The 26727-nt window shown below is 43.3% G+C and overlaps 1 protein-coding gene across 1 annotated transcript in view; it reads right to left on the reverse strand.

The window, feature by feature from the left end:
• Positions 1 to 26727, reverse strand: part of LOC147693352 (transient receptor potential cation channel subfamily M member 2-like) — a 3804886-nt gene that overhangs the window by 251411 nt on the left and 3526748 nt on the right. The window contains exon 28 of the mRNA XM_086935946.1: positions 13081 to 13134. Coding sequence (XP_086792072.1) covers positions 13081 to 13134 — 54 coding nt within the window. The remainder of the gene's footprint in view (positions 1 to 13080; positions 13135 to 26727) is intronic.

Raw genomic sequence — 26727 nt, forward strand, 5'->3', positions numbered from 1 at the left:
TGGACACTAGGGAAGGTGTTGGATAGAAAATTAAACTTATTCCCTATCCTAGAGCGCCCCCCAGCGCAATGCGTTGTAATGGTATGCGTGGTAATGCCTGCGTTGTAATGGTAGTGCGTTGTAAAAACTTCGTTGTAACAGTTGTATACCAATCACAATCCACAACAGTGAAGGTCAACAAATCCCGAACAAATAAGTAACAGCAAATTACCCCAAGACAACACCATCAAGGAGGGTCGTATCCCCTGGAAGGAACCAAAGGCTGAGGTACAGCCAATAGACCCCCAACTCGAAGGACTGCAGAGGAATCAGAAACCTGTAGCAATGTAAAGGGAAGAAGAGTAAAAGTATGCCCCCACAATGGAATAAACCAGGGTGTAGGGCTGCAGAAGTACACATGAACCAACCGACCTTGCACCAGCAAGGAAGGGGTGGAACAATTAAACAGAATGAAGCATCCTGACTAGGGGGAAGTGAAGCAGACACTCAGAGAAGACAAGCCACCCATAGGGAGGCGGGTGCGGAAAACCAAGCTAAAGGTCCTCACAGAACGGGGAGGAAGGGCGGGTCGTGAAGGAATCTGCAGCTAGAATCGTCTCTACCAGATACATCGTTACTGAAGGTAAGTAACTTGTACATCTGATAGAGACTACTAGCTGCAGAGTCCTTAATGTAGAACAGATACCCTAGCCATACCCAGAGGGAGGAGGGCCTGCGAGAGAACCTTCCCAGCTTGAAAGAAACACAGGGCCCCAACAGGGGATGTGTCATGGAGACAAGAAGGGCTGACCAGCCCCAACCAAGCAGAATGAAGTAAGAACAAGGCACATGGAAGGCCAGAAAACCCCGGAGGGATAGACTGCGCCAGAGGAGTACCAAGGAAGAAAAAACCATCCTAAACTCCAAGGAGAAGAGGAGGAACCGGAGGCAGAGCCCACCGCAGGAAGACACACACATACCAAGCGAAGGGGACAGCCGAACAGGCATCAGCCCCGAAGCAGCGGGCAAGGCCAAAACGGCCCCACAGCCAAGAACTGTAGTCCTGATAAGAAAGAAACAGTCGCTCAAAGCTCCAGCAGAATGAGGGGCAGGAGCACAAGGGCACACACCCAGGCCCACAGAGGCAGACCATAGCACCCAGGCATGTGCAGCCGGCAGCAGGCAAACACCATGGCAAGGCGAAGGCAGTGGCCAGGGAATCCCAGAGAAGGACCGTTCCAGAGAAACAACCCAACCCACAAGAAGAAGTGGGACCAGCCAGAAGAGAACGAGGAAAAATATATAGGACAAATCTAAGGCTGTCAACCAGAACACAGGAGTAGCCTAGCCGTCCTGGAACACAAAGCAGAGGACCAGGCTGAAAAGCCGGACAAAAAGGTGGAAACGCCACGGCACAATGCCGTAGACGGCAATCCAAAGCCGGACTGGCAATTTAGCAGATACTGAGAGGACAGAACCTGGAGCAGTGCAAACTGCGCTAAGACAAAGGACAAAAGAGACCACACCAGCGGTGTACAGTGATGCCAGGAAAGGCGAGGCACCCGAAAAGGTGTCCACACCCACCCAGTTCAAGACAGAGCTACACAATAGCTACAAGTACCCCACTAAGGGTATGACAGGTCCCAAACACAACATGGGAACACCTCTTTTAGGGAAAAAACTCTGCAGCAGAGGACAAGCACATAAAGGACCTGCTGGTAGAACTACAGACGGCTTATTAATCAGCCAAAAACCACACCACAATAGTCAAAGGGCTGTAGCAGCACCCAACAGTACAGAGTGCCCAACCTAAGGACCCTGAAAGAACTTCAAACCACACAGAACACACAGACGGGCCAACCGAAACACTAGGCCCAAAGAAAAAGGTGCACCTAAAGACCTACAAGCCAAAGCTTACACAAGGGGAGGAGGACAGAGCCAAGCAAGGAGCCGTTTAATGGGAGGAGTCCGCGTGGGTGTTAAACAAAAGAACCCCATCAAAAGTCAAGTCAACCAGACGTTCCCTAATATTCTCTGGAAAAACAGCATCCCGCAAACAAGCATGGCGGCGGAGAGCCACCGATCTTTCCATAGCGCGGCTGAGAGCATCAGCAACATCCAAGGCCGAACGGAGAATAAACGTGGCCAACTCCCGGCCATCCAACACATGGTGCCACAGATCAGCACGGACATCTTTGTGGGAGACACAAGACAGAAGGGACTCCACAGAATCCCACAGGCTGGAGGTAGCCCTGGCCAACACACAAAGTGTGTTGAGCGCCCGCAAAGCAGCACTAGAGGAAGTAAAGATATTGCGTCCCCATGAATCCAACCACCGGGCCTCCAGTGACGGAGGAAACAACACTGAAGGCAGGAAAGGAAAAGCATTCTGCAGGAGAGGGCCCTGGGTAGAAGGGCGGAAAGAAAGGCAGACTGGATTGTGCGGAGTGGGATGGTGGCGGTGTAGGAGCAGCTAAGGCACCGGATTACCTGTGGCAGGATGCCCCCAGGCCCCCAGAAGAGAATTGTGGAGCGAAGCTTCGAAATGAAGAAGCAGCTCCCCTTCATCAGTGCCCTGGTGGAGAACTTCCAAAAAACAAGCATTGGAAATGCAATAGGTCTTGCATTTGTTGGAGCTGGAGCTATTGGCATTGTAAATGGCAATGTTTTGTACTTTGCAATAGGTCTTGTATTTGTTGGAGCTATTCACATTGTAAATGGCAATGTTTTTTATTTATCCTTGGGGTTTTATATAGCGCGAACCTAACCGCCTCAGTTGTGAATTTCAATTCATCAAAGTTTTGTGAGCCTTGAAATTTGAACAAGTACAGTGCTAAAAGTATAAATATGGGCACAGTTTAATAAACAAAGCCACTGCAATACAAGAGCAAAGATGACCGAGTGACTGCTTCTGGGTTGACGGAGTTGCTTACAGTCACTACCAGTTAAAGCTAGCAGGCCCGCTACTATGAGTTTATCAAATTAATGCTATGTTTTCTTATGTTATGCTGTGCTATGCTATGTTATGCTATGCAACGCTATGTTTTGTTGTGTTTTGTTATGCTATGCTATGTTTTGTTTTGCTATGCTATGCTATGTTTTGTTATGCTATGCTTTGTTATGCTATGCTATGCTTTGTTATGCTATGCTATGTTTTGTTGTGTTTTGTTATGCTATGCTGTGCTTTGTTGTGTTTTGCTATGCTATGTTTTGTTTTGTTATGCCGTTTTGTTTTGCTATCCTATGCTTTGTTTTGTTATGCTATGCTATGTTTTGTTATGCTATGCTATGTTTTGTTATGCTATGCTTTGTTTTGTTGTGTTTTGTTATGCTATGCTATGTTTTGTTATGGCATGCTTTGTTATGCTGTTCTATGTTTTGTTATGCTATGCTGTTGTGTTGTGTTTTGTTATGCTATGTTTTGTTATGCTATGCTATGTTTTGTTATGCTATGCTATGTTTTGTTATGTGTTATTATTATATGCTTTGTTTTGCTATGTTATGTTTTGTTATGCTATGTTTTTTTATGCTAAGCTCTGTTATGCTATACTTTGTTATGCTATACTATGCTTTGTTTTGTTATTCTATGCTATGTTTTGCTGTGTTTTTTATGCTATGCTATGTTTTGTTATGCTATGATATGTTTTCTTTTGTTATGCTATGCTATGTTTTGTTTTGTTATCCTATGTTTTGTTGTATTTTGTTAAGGCTATGATATGTTTTGTTGTATTTTGCTATGTTTTGTTATGCTATGTTTTGTGATGCTATGTTTTGTTGTGTTTTGCTATGCTTTGTTTTGTTTTGCTATGCTATGTTTTGCTATGCTAGGTTTTTGGTATACTATGTTTTGCTATGCTATGCTTTGTTATGCTATGTTTTGTTATGCTATGTTTGTTGTGTTTTGTTATGCTATGCCATGTTTTAATATGCTACGATATGTTTTGTTTTGGTATGTTATGCTATGCTTTGCTATGCTATGTTGTGTTTCGTTATGCTATGCTTTATTGTGTTTTGTTATGCTATGCTATGTTTTGTTGTGTTTTGCTATGTTTTGTTATGCTATGTTGTGTTATGCAATGTTGTGTTGTGTTTTGTTATGCTATGCTTTGTTTTGTTATGTTATGCTGTTTTGTTATGCTGTGTTTTCTTGTGTTTTGTTATGCTATGCTATGTTTTTTTTTGCTATGCTTTGTTATGCTATGCTATGTTTTATTATGCTGTTCTATGTTTTGTTGTGTTTTGTTATGCTATGCTTTGTTTTGTTGTGTTTTGTCATGTTATGCTTTGTTGTGTTTTGTTATGCTATGCTATGTTTTGTTGTGTTGTTATGCTATGCTTTGTTGTGTTTTGGTATGCTATGCTATGTTTTTTGTGTTTTGTTATGCTATGCTATGCTATGCCTTTTGTGTTTTGTTATGCTATACTATGGTTTGTTGTGTTTTGCTATGCTATGTTTTGTTATGCTATGCTATATTTTCTTATGCTATGTTTTGTTGTGTTTTTTATGCTATGCTTTGTTATACTATTTTTTGTTATGCTATGCTATGTTTTGTTGTGTTTTGTTATGCTCTGCTATGTTTTATGTTATGCTATGTCTTGTTTTGTTATGCTATGCTTTGCTGTGTTTTGTTATGATATGCCATGGTACGCTTTGTTTTGTTATGCTATGCTATGTTTTGTTATGCTAGGTTTTGTTTTGTTTTGTAATGCTATGCTATGCTATGTTTTGTTGTGTTTGGTTATGCTATGCTACACTCTGTTTTGTTGTGTATTGCTATGCTATGCTTTGTTACACTATGCTATGTTTTGTTGTGTTTTGTTAAGCTATGCTTTTTTATGCTAGGTTTTGTTTTGTTATGCTAGGTTTTGTTATGTTATGATATGCTCTGTTATGTTATGCTATGTTTTGGTATGCTATGCTAAGTTTTGTTATGCTATGTTTTGTTGTGTTTTGTTATGCTATGCTAAATTTTGTTTTGCTTTGCTGTGTTGCTTTGCTTCGTTTCGTTATGCTATGCTATGTTTTGTGATGCTATGCTTTGTTTTTAATGCTATGCTATGTTTTGTTGTGTTTTGTTATGCTATGTTTTGTTATGCTATACTATGTTTTGTTATGCTATGCTATGTTTTGCTATGCTATGTATTGTTTTGCTATCCTATGCTTTGTTTTGTTATCCTATTCTTTGTTTTGTTATGCTATGTTTTGTTGTGTTTTGTTATGCTATGCTATGTTTTGTTATGCTATGATATGGTTTGTTTTGTTATGCTATGCTATGTTTTATTTTGCTATATTATGTTTTGTTATACTATGCTATGTGTTGTTATGCTATGTTTTGTTGTGTTTTTTATGCTATGCTTTGTTATACTATGTTTTGTTATGCTATGCTATGCCTGTTATGCTATGCTATGGTTTGTTGTGTTTTGTTATGCTATGCTATGTTTTATGTTATGCTATGTCTTGTTTTGTTATGCTATGCTTTGTTATACTATGTTTTGTTATGCTATGCTATGTTTTGTTATGCGATGCTATGGATTGTTATGTTTTGTTATGCTATGCTATGTTTTATGTTATGCTATGACTTGTTTTGTTATGCTATGCTCTGTTGTGTTTTGTTATGATATGCCATGCTACGCTTTGTTTTGTTCTGCTATGCTATGTTTTGTTGTGCTATGTTTTGTTGTGTTTTGTTATGCTATGCTACACTCTGTTTTGTTGTGTTTTGCTATGCTATGCTTTGTTACACTATGCTATGTTTTGTTGTGTTTTGTTAAGCTATGCTTTGTTATGCTAGGTTTTGTTTTGTTGTGCTATGTTTTGTTATGCTATGATATGCATTGTTATGTTATGCTATGTTTTGGTATGCTATGCTAAGTTTTGTTATGCTATGTTTTGTTGTGTTTTGTTATGCTATGCTATGTTTTGTTATGCTTTGCTGTGTTTTGCTTTGCTTTGTTTTGTTATGCTATGCTATGTTTTGTGATGCTATGCTTTGTTTAGTAATGCTCTGCTATGTTTTGTTGTGTTTTGTTATGCTATGTTTTGTTATGCTATACTATGTTTTGTTATGCTATGCTATGTTTTGCTATGCTATGTTTTGTTTTGCTATCCTATGCTTTGTTTTGTTATCCTATTCTTTGTTTTGTTATGCTATGTTTTGTTGTGTTTTGTTATGCTATGTTTTGTTATGCTATGATATGGTTTGTTTTGTTATGCTTTGCTATGTTTTGTTTTGCTATGCTATGTTTTGTTATGCTATGCTATGATTTGTTATGCTATGTTTTGTTGTGTTTTGCTATGCTATGTTTTGTTTAGTTATCCTATTCTTTGTTTTGTTATGCTATGTTTTGCTGTGTTTTGTTTTGCTATGCTATGTTTTGCTATGCTATGATATGGTTTGTTTTGTTATGCTATGCTATGTTTTGTTTTGCTATGCTATGTTTTGTTATGCTATGCTATGTTTTGTTATGCTATGTTTTGTTGTGTTTTGCTATGCTATGTTTTCTTTTGCTATCCTATGCTATGTTTTGTTATGCTATGATATGGCTTGGTTTGTTATGCTATGCTATGTTTTGTTTTGCTATGCTACGTTTTGTTATGCTATGCTATGTTTGTTATGCAGCACCCACCTGTCCGAAGTGACAGTGCGCCAGTGAGAGTGGTGATGGCGAACCCTGCCCCCCACTGGCATCACATGGGCCAAGAAGCACGGAGTAGGAGGGTTTAGAGGCGGATGCTGTGGGGGACGGTGTGGACTGGCCTCGGCGTTGTCCCCGACCGCCTCCATGGCAATTTCCACAGCCGCCACTGCGCTGGATGTTAGTCTGCGGCGTGTGGCTGGCAGCACGAGTGGGAGCACCCCTTCCTTGGCCACGAAAGGAGCGAAAGGCACCCATTTGCTGGCATGGGGCCGAGAGGCCCAAGGACTTGGCCGTAGCCCTGGAGTCCTTAAAGCGCTCAAGCATATGGTCTGCCTTGTCGCCAAGAGAGGCGACGGCCATCGAACGGCATGTCCATCAGAGTGTTCTGGACATCTGCCGAAAAGTTGACGGACCTCAGCCAGGCGTGGCGTCTCACCGCCACCGTCGTTGCCATCGCTCTGTCTAGCGAGTCAGTGGTATCCAGCCCACACCGGATAGAATATTTGGCTGCGTCTCGGCCCTCCACAAGGGCTTGGCCGAGTTTGGCCCGTACGTCCAACGGGCACTCTGGCAGCACCTCCGCCACTGTCTCCCACAGAGAGTGGGTGTAGCGGCGCAAGAGGCATGCGGTGTTGAAAGACCGCAGTCCCAAACTAAGGGAGGAGAATATTTTCTTTCCATAATTCTCATACCTCTTGGATTCCCTGTCCGGCGGAGCCGACGGGAATGCGGTCTGGGAATTGGAGGCCTGGATGACCAGGATCTCGGGTGGGGTGGGTAGACAGAAAACATGGGTCGCCTGGGGCCGGGCGGTGGCGTCTGGCCACGTTCCTATCTACGGGCGAACCCGTAGCGGGCCTGGACCAGGTGCCCAAAAGAACGTCGGTCAAGGCCTCATTAAAGGGCAGCAGAGGCTCGGTCGAGCTTGACTGCGGTTTAAGGACCTCAGTGAGGAGGTTAGTCCTCACGGCCGCGATGGGGAGCTCAAAGCCCAAGGCCTTGGCAGCCCTGGTCAACACCACACTATAGGTTGCCCCCTCCTCCGTAGCCATGGTAGGAGGCGAGACAAAGCCAGTGTCTGGGGAGGTGTCCAGACCACTGGCCTCCCCAAGGTCCCCTGCCCAGTCCTCCTGAGACTGACACTCCCTGGTCAGAGGGTCTTCAGACCCCTCCCAATCCTCCTCATCACCCATCTCCTGATACTCAGGATTGTTAATCAATGGGGCTGGTTCGTAGAAGTGGTAATCTCCAAATGGCGTCGGATGCGGCGCCCAGTGGTGCCGCTCCGACGGCGGAACCGGAGCTAAGGAGGAGTCGGGGCGGCACCGCCCGAGGACGGCGCTGGAGGCGACAACTGAGGGACCGACACCGGGGGGGTCGTAAGGTCCACCTGTGACGATCCAGAGCCCGAGGAAGGTCCAGCTGCTTGACCTTGCAGCGCTGGGCCCGAAGGGGCCCTGCGGCACCGGGCCCGAAGGCGCCGGCGGCATCGGGGCCGAAGCACCCGACGGCGTCGGGGCTGAAGCCCCCGACCCGCTAGGGGCCCCAGACGGGTCCGCTGGGCCCGAAGGCGCCGCGGAGCCCGTCGGAGGAGAAAGGGACCTCATGGCCATGAAGAAGCGCTCAATCTCCTCCGGCGTCACGTCTCGCCCAGGGACCGGAGGGTGTGGGGTGGGACGTGATGCCTGCGACTCCAAAGGAGCCGCGTGGGCGGTGTCACCCGAACCCCCGGCCGCGTCGCGCAAGCGTCGGGGGAGTCAGAAGAGCGATGACACCTCTTCGACTTCTTGTGCTTCTTACCTGACGACGACCTCGACCCGGAGGAGAGGTGCCGACTCCCAGAGCTGTGGTGGCTCAGTCCCCGTGACCTGTCCCTCGACCTCCTGTGGGACCGGGACCTCACACGGCGCGGGGCCGACTGCCGGAGTTCGAGTCGCCTGCGGGACCGTTCCCGCCTGGCTTTCGAAGAGAGGGCCCGGCAGTCGGAGAAGGCCTTGTCGTTGTGGTCGACGCCTAGACAAGTCAGGCAATGGTGGTGAGGATCTGTGACCGACATGGTGTGGTCGCAATCTTCACAATGCTTGAAACCAGGCATCCCTACGGCACCGATCGGAGTCGCAAGACTTCAAGAAGGATCAAAAATTATCTCAAAAAAGTTAGTCAACAATTGACTGGGTTACTGCTTTTTACAGATCTGCGCTGGCTGGCGCGGAAAAAAGAAGAACTGACGTTAGCACGCGGAGGCGGCGTCTAAGTACTCCGACGACGTCATCACGGCGCCCACGACGCCGACAACGGACGTGGAGCCGCAGACGACGCCTACCGACGCGCAAGGGTACTGCTACGCAAAAGTTTCCGGATCCAGTCTGACGCCTGGGGATATTTTAAGGTAAGGAATCTATCACTAACGTGTCTCTTTCAGATCTGCTGCTTGAAACTTACTGAAGCAAGAGTGCCCTGTTGAGAAGTTTTGCTGTGCAAAGATTTCTAAGGCCTGACCTCTGAAGACTGCACCCTCTGAAACTACAGCCCTGTGGATTATCTTCCTGGAAAAGAACTAAAGAGTGGACTCCCTGAAATCTACAGGTTATAAAGCTCATCTGGAACATCACCAACTAAATCTACACCTTGGTGAACCATCAGTGGATTTGTAAGTGTTTTGTACTTGTGGGTTGTGGGAACTAAAGTCCACGAATTTCAAGGACCATCTTGGAGCTTCTAGACCCTTGGTGAGGGTTTCAGACACATTGGGACTCCTTGAGGAACTTCAGGAAGAAGTTCAGGACGTTTGGAGAACTTTGGACCAACTTTGAAAAAAAGCTCCATAGAGGGACCGACTCAACCTGGCCAGCCAGGCCGCCTACCTACAGGTGCGAGCCGGCCAAGCCAACCAGGTTCGTCCTGCTAAAAGCTCTGTCGCTCTAACTTCCAGAGATTGACCTGGACTAGGGAAAATCTGAAGCCGGCGAATCCTCACTGGGTCTGGCTACATGAGGAGCATCGAGAGAAAAAGCTCCATAAAAGTTTCTAAGTTCGCTTGTAGAAAAGGTGACCGGGAGCACCCGTGAGAGCCAAGCAGCCTGCCTTCCATCGCGTGTCGGCCTGGATTCCTTTTGTTGTCCCACTGAAGCAGTCTTGAAATATTTTCTAAGTCCGTTCCAGGGAAGTTGACCAGGACCTCGTCACAAGTCATGCCGTGGAACCATCACTAATCAACACTGGCTGGGAGCTTCAAGGGGCCTCGAGGAGAAAAGCTCCAGAAAAGTTTCTAAGTGTGACGGTAGAAACTGAGACCGGGACCTGCCGCGAGCTGTAGCCGCACGGGGATCCATCGTGCCCAGCCTGAAACTTTGACTTTGGTCCGGTCAATCGAGAGCTTATTGCCAGTGGCAGACCTACATTTGCCCCTACCAATAACCCACTTTCCAACAGTTAGTGAGTATATATAGTAAATATTACAAATTTGATAACTACACTGTATGGTTCTTTTTCGTTTAACCTACACTACATGAGTAATGCTGGTAAAAAAGCTGCTTAACACTCCTTATGGATCAAGCCTGAAGGCTGTTATCCACAGCTACCTCTTAGAGAGCTTTCTAAGGTTGTCTAAGACAACTAAAGTTACCATAAGTGTTGTCTGAATTAGTGCAGGGTGCTTCACTTAAATAAGTGTGCACCATATACTAAGCCATTCTCCTGCACCCCTGATCTCTGCAGATGGACGGCAACCACCTCTATCACCTTGGTGAACACCCGAGGGAAACTGGTGAGGCCGATAGAAAGCATGGTAAACTCAAAGTGCCTGTGACCCACCGTAAACCGCATACAGTGACAATAGGCTGACAGAACAGGAATGTGAAAAAAAGCGTCCTGCAAATCCAACGCTACCATCCAGTCTCCCGGGTCCAAGGAAGATGTTTGAAATGGGATCTCTGGTTGGCTAAGGCTTTCGCCAAAGCCAGGCAGAGACCACCACTCTAGTCAGGGCAAGGGAGTTACACGCTTGGTAGCTTGGCACGAGCAGTCAGGTTTATCCAGGAGGTCATGTGTAAAGCATTTGCGCACGCACACAGCACCAACATCCCAGGCACATCACAAAAGGAACTCCACACAAGGTTAAATCAAAAATAGCCTTTATATTCTCATAACACATTAGAATAGTAATCACATAATATACATTGTGCCACCTGGCACTAGGCCATATCTAAAAGGGATTATATACACCTGACAGGGCTAAATGGACCACTGTCAGAACCATCACAAAGTGAACTTAGTAAAAGTAAGGCAAATCATAAACGTACAACCAGTAATCACTGGTAACCAATGTGCTAAGCATCATCCTGAACCAATGTTATGCTGGTCGATGAAAAGATCTTCCTACTGAAGCTGTCCAGCCTTTTGGATGCCTAGTCCGAGGTGTGGAAGGGAACGCCCCATGGGAAGTGGAGGCAATGGTTCTATTCACAGAAGCCTCTATGCTGGGATTGGCGCAGGTGCCCAGTAGAACAACTGTCAAGGTCTCGTTGAAAGGCAGCTAGGGTTCTGATGAGGAGACACCAGGTACAAGACCTCCACAGTCCTACGCATCACCAATACAAATGAGGCTCCCTCTTCCATAACTAGGGTAAAGGAAACAGCATGGCAGAATCTGGAGAATCGTCCAGGCCACTGGCATCACCCAGGTCTTGTTTGGGTTGTGGTATTTCTACGGGAGCCTGCTGCGCCTCCCAATCCTCATCATCCATGCCTTACCCTTCAGAATAGGGCAGGATGAATGGCATGGAGCCATACGGCTCCTTTGGTGCCAGCCTCAGCATCAGTGGACGCCCGACCGGCTCCGTGTTGAATTACAATGGGGGAGGCACCTCTGGTGGGCACCGGCAACACAGAGGGACTCGACGTTCGACATGGCACCAGGGAAGGTTGCACAGGTATGGCTGGTGCTAATGACTGGTGCTCGTCTGACTCTGTGCACGGATCCAAGAGAAGCCTGTGGCACTGGGGCAGAAGCCGGAGGCACACAACCCACGGAATCTCCTTCAGCTGAGCCTGTGAGCCGAAGATGCACCGGCAAGTTCAGGCCGCCCAAATATGGAGCACATGGCGTCATAAAAATATGAAAATGGGAGGGAAACACAGAGCCAAACCAGGCACCAGCTCTGCGTAGTGAGGCCTTGAACGTCGAGGCTCTACACAGGCGAAGTTGAAGCTTGCTTTGAGTTCTTGTGCTTTTTATGGTTGTTCTTACTTAGAGGAAGAAGACTTCAACCCCCAGAGCAGTGCTCAGACCTTCCTCTCAACCGAGACCGGGACTAGGAATGGAAGCAAGATTAACGAGGTGACCTCTGAGGCGCCAGATGCCGGTCCGGTATTAGCTATAGAGACTGCTCCCTCCAAGCCTTCGGCGCAAATGCCTGGCAATCAGAGAACAAATTTGTGTCGTGGTTACCCTCTAGGCACCAGAGACACACCAAATTGAGGTCCATGACTGACATGGCATGATGAGGTCTTCTTACTGGACATGGCCTACACACCCAAAGCATTCAATAAAAAGTCAACAAAAAAGTATGTCAAAAAATGATAGTGGGTAGCTCTCTTCGATGGATCTGCACTGCCTGGCGCAGACAGAAAAGTCCTGACAACAGTGTGCCAGGGTGGCGCCTTTATTGACGGCGCAGACACCGCAACGAGGACAAACCCGACACCTACAACATCACGTGGAGTTGACCGAGCCACCTATAGATTCTCAGGGGTACTGCTAGCAAAATCTTCCAGTTCCAGTCTGACGCCTGGAAGTTCAAAGGTAAGGAATCTGTGGCTAGATGTCTCTATCAGATTGTTAGATCAGGCAGACAGTATGAGCCCCAGAAATCTGTAGTCTACTGAGAAATGCTTGAATATTCACTTTAGACCAGAAGACTTCAACCTTTTCTGTAATAAAAGCTACTTAACGTTCAATGAAAATCCTACTGAGCTACTAATATTAGTGTTGCAAAGTGACCACATCAGACAAGATTACATTAGTAGCCACCTTATGCAAGAGTCAGCAGAGATCACTTCAGTACACTCAGTTTATCAGGAAGGGTAGCCAATGGTAAGGCAAAAAAGGCTTTATCTATACAAGAGTAATACATACCAGCCCTCATTGCCAAGCCTCCGGCACCAAGGTTATGATAAGAGAAGAAACCTCCCCAGCACAACATGATATAACACTCAAATATGAGCTTTAAATACATTTTGGAAATTCAAGCATTTTTCTCCAAACATAAGCTTAAGAGTTCACATTTCATCTTCAATACAGTTTTTAAAGTTGATACATATATGTTAATTCAACCAAACTAAAGCCTCTAATAAAGTAGGTTAGTCTGCCCATAGGAGAGCTGCCTACAGGTAGTTGGAGAGCTCCCAAAAGCTTACAAGCTACTCACTGAAGAAACCTGCATTAGACAAACGTTTACTCACAATGGAAGTTCATCATTCTTTGTGTATTCACTTTTGGGTTGGGAGCCAGCGGTCCTGTAAAAGAAAAGAGATGGTCAGCATTGGGTTTCCAGCAAAAAAGGCTGTCGAGAGAATGAGTAATATGTGAAGAACAAAATGATTCTACGTCAAGAAGAGGGCAGTATGAGGTGATATACAGGGCCACTGGAATTATGTTATTGTGCAGCTGCGGCTATTTTCGCATAGTTGTGGAATTGCTGCATTTGACACATAATCCATCATCTGCCACATAAACTGCAGATTTTAACAAAAAAGTCATTTATTTCTAGCTCAAACAGTTCAAAAGTAACTATAAACTCAGCAACACGTTTTGCCGCACAGTGGATGGCCATTTGCAAAGGTTGACTGGTCAACTTTCTGTAGCTTATTGCTATATTTCGGTCTTAGACTGGTATTAATGAGGTACAACTAATGCCCAGACAGTGTTAACAAGTTAAAAAATGACCAAAAATGATGAAGTAATTCTGCCACAAAATGTAATGTATATTTCCTGTTGCCCTGGTGAAAGCACACACATAACCACAGCTACAAAGAAATATTTGAAGCCTTGTTCCTCAGACAAAGGAATAAGTTACTTACCTTCGGTAACGCCTTATTTTGTAGAGACAGTATCCAACTGCAGATTCCTTACCTTTGAATTCTCCTGAGGCACCAGACTGGATCTGAAATGTTTTCGAAAGCAGTACCTCTGCTCATTGGTAGAGGGCGATGAGCGACAACATCCACAAGATGTGATGACGGCGGAGTCCATAATAGGCCCTCCCCTGACATGCTGACATCAGTTTCTTCAATTACACTTTTCTGTGCCAAAAACACAGAGCCACCAATAGAAACTGCCTATGGAAACAGTGTGCTCAAAAACAGTCATCTTTATGTCAAAACAATTAGTACGTCCTAATGGAAAGCATTAGAATCCCCAGAAAGAGCTTGTAGACAAAAAGAGAAACCAGTTTGCAGAATGGGGAGGATAGATCCAGTCTCTTTCAGATAAGGTGTTTCCAAAGGTAAGTAACTTATTATTCTGATAGAGACATCTAGCTGCAGATTCTTTTAAAATGTATAAAAACACGGAAAAAGAGTTGTCTTTAAGAAGATTTATTCTTGAGAGAAATCTCCGAGTTGCGTGCACATCTAAAGCTAATCATGAAGGGTCAGTACAATATTCTGACATGGATCATGAGTGTACAAACATTCCAAACATTAAAGTGATATAGCAAGGATAATGTAACACATCTTCTCTTCTAAGAAAAAAAAAAAAGAAATAATAATAATTTGAAACACATATTCAAGACAAAAATAGCAGCGATATAGTTACAACATATAATCATTGAGCTTAACAGGCTTTACAATAATCCTCCCAGATAATCTCCTTGAACATGGAGAAGATGTTTCAGTTGACACGGTTGGTAAGGTAGGAACATTAGGTGATACCACATTTGGATTGGATTTGGGTGTAGGAAAATCGCCTGGGTTGGGTTTGGATGTGGAAACATCACAGTTTCTACTTAACCATAACTTTCGTTCTAATTCATTGCATAAAACAACGTTACACAAATTCCACTTGCGACCATCATCTAACAGAACACAATTTCCCATAACTTTCAGCACCTTTTTTGGATGAGACCATTTAGAAGAACCATCCTTAGACAAACCAAAACGGGACGATCTGACAATATCACCTATAAGAAAAGGTCTCTCCATCCTCTTAATTCTACTGTTGTGTCTATCCACATATTTCTGTTGATACACTTGCATTCTGTCACCCAGACTCTTTTTAAGAACAGGGCTAGAGGCAATAAGCATCCAAGCGGGGGTTACCTTATTGCCAGCAGAACGGCCTTTAAGAAGGTGGAAAGGTGATATCAAAGTTGCAGAATGTGGAGTATTGCGGTAGCTCCAAATCATATCTTTGACGGCAAGTTTGCAATCAGCACCCTCAAACGCAGCCAATTGTAAACATTCCTTCAATACCCGGTTGAATCTCTCAACCATGCCGTTCTCTCTAGGGCAATAAACAGCAGTGGTTATGTGTTTCACACCACACGAACGTAAGTATGCTTGAAATTCATTGGCTACAAATTGTGGACCATTGTCAGTGGTGATGGTTTCAGGAAAACCCTCTCTATGAAACAGTTCATCACAAAAATTGACAATATTAGAAGCTTTAATCTCCTTCACGAATGCTACTTCAGGCCACTTACTGTAATAATCCATTAAAACAATGGCAAATTTCCCAACAATGTTGCCAAAACTAAACGGACCACAAATGTCCATAGCTAATCTCTGCCATGGTTTATCAGGAAATGCAACAGAACTAATGTGAGATTCTTGAGAAACGTGAGATTTATCACTACATGTGCATGCTGGACAATTTCTGACACGTCTTTCCACATCTTTATCCATACCAGGCCACCAAAAATCACAACGGCACCTTCTTTTCATTCCGGACATTCCCGAATGTCCTACATGAACAAGATCAAGCAATCTATCACGTAAACTAGATGGTACAACAAGTTTATCTGCCCTTCTGACTATACCTGTTTCTATGTTATAAGAAAGTTCTGGCCACACAGTTTTATATTCAGATAACTCACAATCGCTCCATGAAAATTTTTTGCATGGTGAGGTTAATCGTACAATTACCTCTTTCAAAATGTGGTCGTCTTCAACAGCTTTTTTCCACTCTATCTCATCAATGACACCACTACAAACCTCTTGAATGGAAGCTACTGACCATTCCTCATCTTGGTCAGATGCGGAATCCTCACTACAAATAGGAAGACGGGATAAACAATCCGCATTAACATTTTTAATGCCTGGTACATACTTCATAGAAAAATCATACTCTTGTAGTTTATAAATCCACTTCGCAATTCTAGGAGTAGCTTTCCCGGCACCTTTGGTTGAAAATATATCAACAAGAGGTTTGTGGTCAGTTCTTAACTCAAAATTAGTGCCCCATACATAATTTCTAAAGTAATTTACACCCCAGAAACAAGCAAGAGCTTCTTTTTCAATAACAGAGTACGATGGTTCAGCGCCCTTCAACGTACGGGAAGCAAAAGCTACCACCCATTCCGATTTGTCCTTACCTTGCATCAAAACCGCTCCTAAACCATATGCACTAGCGTCAACAACAATGATGGACTTCTTGTTGGGATCAAAAGGTTTGAGTGCAACAGCATCTATTATCTCTTTTTTTACGTCTTGAAAAACTGATTGGCATTCAGAACTCCACACAAATTTAACACCTTTTTTCATTAAAGATCTTAAGCAAAAAACCTTGGAAGCAAAATTTTGCACAAATTTGGAATAATACTCCGCGAGCCCTAAAAATGAGCGAAGTTGGTCTTTGTCTGACGGAGATGGAGCATTCTTGATAGCATCTAATAGATTTTTCTTTGGCCTAACACCTTGCGCAGATAGAGTATGTCCCAAATACTCAATTTCATTAGTGGCAAATTTACATTTTTCAGCAGCAACCGTGAAACCAGCATTCTGAAGTTTAATTAATACATCATTCAAGTTTTCATTATGCATATTTCTGTCTTCACCCCACACTAATACATCATCTTGAAAAACTAACATGTTAGGTATACCTTCAAGAACTCTAGTCATGACTCTCTGAAAGACAGCAGATCCAGAAGACAAACCAAAAGGCATTCTTAAAAATTGAAAAGCTCCCTCTGGAGTAATGAAGGACGTTAAATGACGAGACTCAGGATGTAATTTTATCTGATGATAAGCATTTGACAAATCAATGGACGAAAAATACTTAGCATCTCTGACAGAAGCAACCATCTCGTTAATATTGGGTAAGGGATAGCGATCTACCCAAATATTCTTGTTTAAATCTCTTAAATCCACACACATGCGCAATTTTCCATTGGGTTTTCGTGCCAAAACTACTGGACTAAGCCAATCTGATGCTTCGATAGGTTCAATGATATTTTGTTGACACAAACGATCCAGTTCTACTTTAAGCTGGGATCTTAACACCAAAGGAACATTGCGTACTTTGTGCACAATGGGAGTGCAATCTGGTTTGAGAATAATGCGATGTTCAAATTTCTTAAGGCACCCTAATTTTGTAATAAATAAATCAGGAAATTTTTTGTGCCATTCTAACCCGGCATCATCTTGAGTTAGTAAAACTATATCAGACTCTCTTTTGTGCCAATTAGGAGATAATACTATTTTATCCGGATGATTGGGATCAAGAGTCATACCAAGATTCCATACTTCTTTCCATCCTAATAATGCTCTTCCTTTTTCTACAACGTAGACAGTACCTGAAGTATTCCTGTCTTTGAAAATAATTTCAGATACAAAACATCCAATAACTTGTAATTTGATACCCAGATAACCTACAGGTGTTCTTTGAGAACAAATGAGACTAGGTTTGCCACAAGCTTCCCACATATTTTTGTCAATTATGGTATATAATGAACAGGAATCAGCCCAAAGAATTAACGTGTGACCGTTGATTATGATATCACACTTGGGAGGTTGAATTTCATCATCAACATGGTTGACCTCATTCCAAATAGGCATAACTTCTATGTCAGTATCGCTATCAGAGTGATTAAATTGATCAATATAGTTGACAGAATTTTTCCAAGCATTAGGATTGTCAGATCTACATATTTTTGCAAAATGGCCAGTCTTGTTGCATTTAAAACATGTAACATTAGATGCAGGACACCAAGAATTTTCTGAAGAATGTTTTGAATTTCCACACCTGAAGCACATTTGTTTGTTAAAACTTTGTGACTTGCTAGAAGATGGTTTATTGTATGACATAGGTTTATTGTATGACATGGTATTCTTATTAGTATTGGAAAGAAAATGTCTCAATTTTTGAAGAATCAAACACAACTTCTTCATCACTAAGGTCTTCATCACCAACATCACATACTTTAGACGTAACTTTGTTGGACAGTAAGGGTAATGTTTTTAATACTTTTCTACCTTCTACACCAAGGCTGTGTTTAAGTAGAGCTAATTTGCGTGAAGCTAAAAATACCTCTCCACCAATGGCTTCTAAATATGTTTCAAATCATTCACGCCAATCCTCCCAGTTCATAGGAGGAATACCAGGGTCCTGTAAGAATTTAGGAGGAGCTAAAATGGTATTGGTTTCCATAATATTAATTGTAAGCCAATATATATAATTTTGAAGAAAAGAAGAGAAAAAAAAAATAAATTAACAAAATAAAAGTAGTCACCGTAGTCTTATTCCTCTTATTGCGTGTTGATTGTAGGTAAAATGCAGTTAAAAACGAGTTTTTAATGAATTTGTAGCATGTAAATAGTTAATTCAAATAAAGATCGAAGAGTTGCTAAGCAACGCGCCCCAGAATGCATTGCGGGTCCCAGAATGCATTGCGCGTCATCCGTGTGTTTCCTGGAGCTTGCCGTTGGAATCAAGTAGACACAGCGCATCCACGAGCGAGGTAATGTGTTTAAAAATATACACGCCTCGTGCAAGGTTTTGTAAAATGCCAAGGATTTAATTTGCTTCACTCGATAATGTTAATGCCGCTTTTGCACGTTTAAGACAGCAGTTTCACGCTACACGCTTCTTTCAGACGCCTCTCTCAAACATTGCCGTACCTTCGTAAATGACAAGGCGAAGATTAACGTCTTCTTGAAACAGTGGCAGGCAGTTCCTTCAAGGCGTCTTTCACAGCGTTTTTGTTGAGGCATTTACACAGCGTTTTCGTTTTTGTTGAAGCGTCTTTCACAGCGTCTTGTAGAGAAATCCTTCAGCATATCATGCTTGAAAAATAAATTAAGTTGCACACGGGTTGAAAAATAGATGGTTTCCGTTTTTTGAAAGAATAACAAAAATGAACAAAATAATGATAAAGACAGTGATGGGTCCTTTCTTCCCTCGTCGCCGCTTTTAAAATGTATAAAAACACGGAAAAAGAGTTGTCTTTAAGAAGATTTATTCTTGAGAGAAATCTCCGAGTTGCGTGCACATCTAAAGCTAATCATGAAGGGTCAGTACAACATTCTGACATGGATCATGAGTGTACAAACATTCCAAACATTAAAGTGATATAGCAAGGATAATGTAACAGATTCCTTGCCTGTGAATCAGATACCCAAGCAATACTATTCCTGGAGGTGGTGTGCAAACTAGTCCCACTAATGATCCCTGAATAGGAGTAGCCGCTCTGTAATAAGAAAGAGAAAGCAGGCTTTTTTAGGAATGTAAGTGAGAAAAAAGGGAGACGCTTCAAACAGTGTAGTGCAGTCCATAGGGAACTAAAGCCCGTAAGACATTGACAAACATGGGGGAAACATTGCCCATGGCAGTGGAATAAAGAAGTATCGGTGGAGAACACTCAATAGAAGCATAAATACAATGTCGCACCCCTGATGGTATCTGCTCCATGGTTGGATGGTACAAAAGGGGGTGGTGATGGACGGAGCATCTGAATCACTTTGCCACTGGATTCAAGCAAGCCGGGCTGAAGACGGCTGGAATGCCAGAAACCGGTCCTCGGAAGCTTGCTTCCGGTCCAGGGAAGACATGGTTTGGCAGTTCGGGCTGGACTGTTCCCATGAGGCACAGGGTCAGACTGATTTGTATATAGCCATGTCTGAACTGGGGTGGCAGAGTGGGATAAAGAACTGTGATGGATTAAACCCAGATCTTTTGACTGGGTGGGAGTGTTTGATTGATTCAGATGCTCCGTCCATCAGCACCCCCTTTTGTACCGCTTTTGGCCGCCATAAGTGTGGCAGGGTATGCTCAGACGAGCTTTGAACCTAAAATCTGAATTTGCGAATGGTTGTATTTAAATATCTGCACTGAATGAAAACAGTTTTTAAACTAATTTCTGGGAACTGACATTTGTACTTACATTGCAGCCCTTGCTCGCTGACTCCCCGGTCCACCACAGCTGCTTTGGTGCTGGTTGAGTGGAGGGAGATTGTAGAGCCCGGCACTTCCTGGTTGGGCTATTGCGGGCGGCCATCTTGGCAGGGTGACGCTCCAGCTCTCCAGGCGATCCGGAATATTTAAACCACGCAATGGGGCTGACACGCTGGAACTGAAGGCAGACATTTTGTCCGCTTTGCTGCGCTAGCGTTTTGAATCTAAAATCTGAATTTGCGAATGGTTGTATTTTAATATCTGCACTGAATGAAAACTGTTTTTAAACTAATTTCTGGGACCTGACATTTGTACTTACATCGTGGCCCTTGCTCGCTGACTCCCCTGTCCACTACAGCTGCTTTTGTGCTGGTTGAGTGGAGGGAGATTGTAGAGCCCGGCACTTCCTGGTTGGGCTATTGCGTGCGGCCATCTTGGCAGGGTGACCCTCCCGCTCTCCAAGCGACCTAATCTATTTCTTAGAGAATGATTATAATGCCCCGCGGACGCGCGCAGCGGGCGCGCTGATGGCGCGCCAAAGGCAAGACCATCTGCGCCCGGTCGGGTCCAGGGGCCATAAACCCTGGCCCTTTCTTTGGAAATCTACTAATTTACAGCTCGTACCGCCTACATGAGTTGAAACCAGAAGGTAAATTGGAATGTCTTTATACTCTAAGCCCTGCAAATCTCCATCTATATTGTTGTCACTTACACTATCATTAAAAGCCATTAGTTCACATAAATCGGGAACTCACGGCCACCAGATCACGAAACATATCTCTCCTAAACTGCAGGTCATTGCCAAAACACTGCACTGAAATAGCATTATTGATAGAAGAACATAAATTAGACGTTCTGTTTTTAACAGAGACATGGTTACAGACTGGGAATGACCCAGATATTATTCAGGCCCTCCCCTCAAGCTATGAACTATGTAGAACTGACCATACCTCTGGTAGAGGTGGAGGGCTAGCAATTATCTATAAGGATATATATAAGTGCCGAACTTTAACATCTATGCTTGATGACTGTGAAAGCATGGATTTCTCTGTAGAATATACGCCCACTAGCACTTTTACTGGTTTGCTGATCTACCGCCCTACAGAAGCCCTAAAACTATTTATTCCTAAACTCATTGATCTAGTTGTAAACTCAGCTTTGGCTTCGGCGAACTTAACAGTGTTGGGGGACTTCAATATACATTAAGATGATCCATACAATCCTACAGCTAGCAGTCTTCTATAAAGCCTTCATGGCGATTGATCTTAATCAAAAAGGCTCCCTCCTGACACATGATAAAGGACACCTCTTGGACCCAGTTTTTGTAACCTGGACAACTTGAGTACAGGGATCCCCATCCCACTTCTCTGGATGGACCACCATTTAATCCCTCTACTCTGGGCTACGAATACTACCTTGTCAGTTCAGAAACAAACCGCATCTCGGTGTAGGAAATGGTCGAGCCTTCACTTGGCAGAATGGAAGACAGCTCTTGAGGCCTCAAAACCTTTAAAGGGAATCACTATTAATGAGGCGAATAATAATTTTAATAGCTGGATCCAGGATTCCCTTGATGTAATTCTCCCTAAAACTTTCATCTTAACTAAAAATAGGAAAAACACTGCTCCATGGTTTTCTCCTAAACTAGGAGCGTTAAAACTATCCTGCCGAAGATTAGAAAGGAGCTGGAGACAGGATCCCTTGCAACACAGGAAGGATGATTTTAGGAAAGCTATCAGGCTGCACAAAGCCGAGATTAAAACAGAACAAGCACACTTTTATTAGACTAAAATGAGAATAGCTGCTAATTCTCTAAAAGAGATTTTTCGGATAGCAAAATCATGCATTACCCCTCCTCAAAAGTCCACACCGAGGGAAGGAGCATTGTCACGCTGTAATAACTTAATGCATTACAAGAAGAGGGGTTTGACCCAAGCAGTCACGGGGACCTGGGCGGTATCTGGTACATATAAAGGGGGTCCCCGTAAGGAAAATAAGTTGTGTTACAAAACCAACATGTGATAATTCAGACACTTTAGAAAGGAAACAAGGAAACATAAAAAAATACTTTCAGAAGTAAGTATTGTAATTTATTAACAAAACCTTGCAGTGATACTTTAAAGGAAATTTATGCAATTATTGCAAATTGTGCCCCGACAAAGAGGGGGAGAGGTGAAGAGGAGTGCTCGGGGGAGGGGTTTGTGAGGAAGGAATGAACACAGTTGTGAGTGATAAGTACAAAAAATACCAACAACATCAAAAACAATTACAAATGCATGAGCCAATTAGTATATAAAGGCATATGATGATTAATAATTTTTCAAAAAAACTTTCAACGGACACACAGTCAGTACTAAACTGTAGAGGGCAAGTGCCGGAAGTTTGCTGAGAGACACCGTCGACGTTTCGACCCCTATATGTAGGCTGAGTTCAGTCCTTAAATGGGGTCTTCATCAGGACAAAAACGACAGGGGGAGTGAGGGGCAATCCTGTTAGATAAATTGATAACAGTAAATTAATGGGTAATACAACATAGTCAGTAGATTCAGACTATGATGAGAAATAGAATACTAATATAATAGGGTTACCATGGAATCGTGGCCCACTTGAGCTCGCGATGTAGAACAGCAAAGGACTGTGGGTTAGTCACAGGTCGCTCGCCGGGAAGATAAATCTCAAAACAACTACAGAGGAGAAAGAAAAACCAGTAAAGTAGGACAAAGTCCTATACTTATATCAAGCAATTTTAAAAGGACCCAACTGGAGTCGGATCCACTGATAATTATTGTGATAGGCGATGTCTTTGAGTGGCTCCACTGCAGGAGTATGAGATGGGGGGCCTCATACAAACACGGGGGTAGAGATCGGCACAAAACCTTTTAATTAAACTCTTTGATTAAACTCATGTGGTAAGAGCACTGGGAGGGAAAATTAGTGATAAATCACATGTTTCAATAAGGGATGCCAAAACCTAAACGTAAAGCCTTGGGAACCAACAAACACTTTCTAAAGTGTCTGAATTATCACATGTTGGTTTTGTAACACAACTTATTTTCCTTACGGGGACCCCCTTTATAAGTACGTAATAACTTAATGGTCTTCTTCAATCAAAAAATCCAAGCTATTTATACAGCTTTCCCCCTCAATCCACCTGACCCCGTGGAAACTGAGACAGGAGGCCTTGTCCTTTTTTTTATTATAATTTTTTATTGTTAAATGATTGGCAGAGTACAAAAACATTAAATTCATTTTAAATACAGTGCATCCGACAATAAAAGAACATAAAATCCATTGAAACCTTAAAATGGAGGGATATCATGAATAAAAACTCATAAAATAGACATGGGGGTTATACAAAAAATGGGCAATGTAAAATAGATAGCACCTATTTTATAATTCAGCAGCATATGATTACTTCTACAGCCTTGTGTCCCTCCAAGTGGCCACCAGTGCCCAGACCTTCAGACCCATTTCCCTTACCCTTTTGCCCTTAATCTCGTAGAGGGCAGCCTCTAGATTATGCATACCTAAGAGTCTGGTCAACCACATCTGGAAAGATGGTGCCACTGTATCTTTCCAGGCGGCTGAAATCAAAATACGAAGCACTGCTACTGATATAAAAACCAGAGCCTCCGTCTCAGCTTTTAGAGCAAGATTACTTTCACAGCCTAAAATCATCAGTGTTGGGGATAGATATATTTTGATATCTAGCAGCCCCTCCCAGAAAGCCTCAATCTCCTTTTTAATCATCTTAAGTTTTTCACACTGATAAAAAAATTGTGTGTGAGATCCGCAGGACCCTCCAAACATCTGGGACATCTATTATCCTCCCTCTTCTCCCTATCAAATAATTTAGCCAGCATATAATATAGGTTAAAAAGCGTTTTAAAATGTTGTGCTTTTAAGTTGGAGGAACGCAAGAACCTTTTGTCCAACTGCAATGCCCTATCCAGGTCAACATCGGGGTCTTCCAGTCTTGAGGCCCATGCAGTCTCCGTTTTCCCCATATCATCCTGGATTTTCTCCATTAATGTTAGATATATACCTTTGATTCTCCATCCTCCGCCCATCAGATAATCCAGAATACTACACCTTTTACCTAGAACAATACGGGCCTTTTAGATTTGATTGTATGTGCAACTTGATTATACTTAAAGTCTTGATTACCCAGCAAGGGATATCTCTGTTGGAAGTCTTCTATGGGTCTGATCTCACCCCTAACCATAATATCCCCCAGTGTACAAATACCCTGTCTCTCCCAGTGTTTCCACATGCCGTCCCTACATAGACTAGGGAACAACCCTGACTTCCACAATGGGGTATGAGGGTTAAATTTAGGAATTACCAAACATTTCTGTACTGCTGACCAGACCCTCCATATACTTTCTAATGTCTGTCTTATATCTACTTTTCTTATTGTACCTTCTCCCCGTCCTTCTTAGTAGTACCCTGGTTGCCTCCCTACCTAGTAACACTTCATAAATTGAGGGAGAGCTAACGTTCCTCTATGGGGTATTCGGTCCCTTATCCACCGGATCGAATAAAATTGCCATGTGGGTCAGTAAACAGGACCAGTGATAATACCTTATGTTGGGTATCCCCAGACCACCTCTTTCCTGCGGCAATGACATAAATTTTAATGATCTCCTCACCTTTCCATATTGCCCTAAGAAATTCATAAATATGGCTTCTAGTGCTTTAATGATTTTTTCATCTATTATGAATGGAATGGCCCGAAACAAATATAAGATCTTTGGGGGCATGGTCATTTTAAGGACGTTAGCACGCCCTACTATTGATAAATGTAGTGTGTCCATCCTCTTCAAATCTGCCTCCATGGATTTCATTATAGGGGTAAAGTTGTGCCTAATATTATACTCGGGTTGAGCATTAATCGTTACCCCTAGGTATACCGCTGAGTCTACAAACCTCGAGTCGAATTTAGGTATATTCCGGGAGCAGAGCACTTGTGTCTTTTCTGCATTTAGACGGTATCCTGAATGTCTGCCAAATGTCTTAGTAATATCAACCAATACCTGTAGGGCCACATCCGGTCCTAGAGAGATGACTGCCAAATCATCGGCATATGCCAAGATTTTGGTCTCAAAGCCTTTTGTAATTACTGGTTTTATTAAAGGGTTGTCCATTATCCGCTGTATTAATGAGTCTATATAAAGCGTAAATAGGATGGGTGAACAGGGACACCCCTGCCTTGTCCCTCTTGTTATATATATCTTCTCTGAGCTTTCACCCATCATTTGGATCTAAGCAACTGGATCTATATACATTGCTTGAATAGCCTTACGGATTCTTGGTCCAAACCCCCTTGCCTCAATCACCCCCCACAAATAATCCCATCTTACACGGTCAAAATCTTTCTCTGCATCGAGGAGGACCATTGCCATCCCCCCTCCCCAGCAGCATGGATATCAAGCAGAGTAATTGCTCGTCTTATGTGGTCCGTGGTGCCTCGACCCAGAATGAAACCATGCTGCCAGGGAGAGACCAGACCCCCAATGATCCTCCCCAACCGGACCGCCAAGATTTTTGCATAGATTTTATTATCTGTGTTGATAAGGGATATGGGTCTATAGGAACCCGGGGTTTCTTCTGGCTTCCCCTTTTTATGGAACACCACTATATTAGTATTGCACCATGACTCCGGTATTTTGCCCGTATTTAAAATTCCATTAAATAGATCGAGGACGATAGGGGTAGTTTCCTCTGATACCTTTTTATATACTTCCAGGGGTAAACCATCGGGGCCTGCCGCCTTGCCCGATGCTAGATCTTGTAAGGCTCCTAATAGTTCAGCTAGAATGATATCCTTTTCAAGAGTATCCCTGTCCTCCTGATCCAATCTAACACCTGACTCCCCCCACTCTCCTATTGGTATCTCTGCTGCTGTTTCCTCCTGGTAAAGTGTTTGATAGTACCTCTTAAACACATTCAAGTTTTCCAGAGGCTAGTCATAGCCCTGGCCCTGTTCTATAATACGGGTTACACCATTTTTGGATGCAGATTGTCTAATACGCAGTGCGAGCGCTCTACCTGCCTGCTCCCCTGTTTCATGAAGCCTACCTTTTTGTACTTGGGATTCGAGGGCTGCTTTCTTTGCTATTTGTTTATTGGTCTCCGCCTTAATAGAACTTAGCCTTGCTTGGCTGTCTGCCCCCTCCCTACCCTGCGATATATCCTTCCCATGTTGTTCCTCTGCTTCTATCAGTTTATTCACTAATTCCTGTCTTTCTAGGCGGGTCTTTTTCCAATTTTGAGCAGCATAGCTGATGGTTTCCCCCCTAAATGCCGCTTTATAGCTATCCCAAACGGTACTTCTTGAAGCACTAAACCTGTTTGCGTCGAAGAACCCCTGAGAATAGATCCTAATATGCTCTAGATAAGCATTATCTGCTACTAATTTCCTATCAAATGTCCAGGGTCTATGCTTCTTAACTAACCTAGGGGAGTTTAAAGAAGTATCAGGGAGTTATGATCTGATATTATCTTTGGCAATTTCCGAATCTTAGCCCTACTGATCTCTGTGGCGGAAATCAATAAATAGTCCAGCTTAGTATACTTCTGGAATGGATCTGAGAAGTATGTGAACCCAGGGTTTAGTGGTTCCTTATTCCCCCATACATCAGTTAATCCATATGATTGCATCATGGAACAGATAGCACGATAGACCCTGGGCTTACGACCAACATATACTGTTCCCC

Source organism: Lissotriton vulgaris, chromosome 8 (genome assembly GCF_964263255.1).
Source record: "Lissotriton vulgaris chromosome 8, aLisVul1.2, whole genome shotgun sequence".
NCBI lineage: Eukaryota > Metazoa > Chordata > Amphibia > Caudata > Salamandridae > Lissotriton > Lissotriton vulgaris.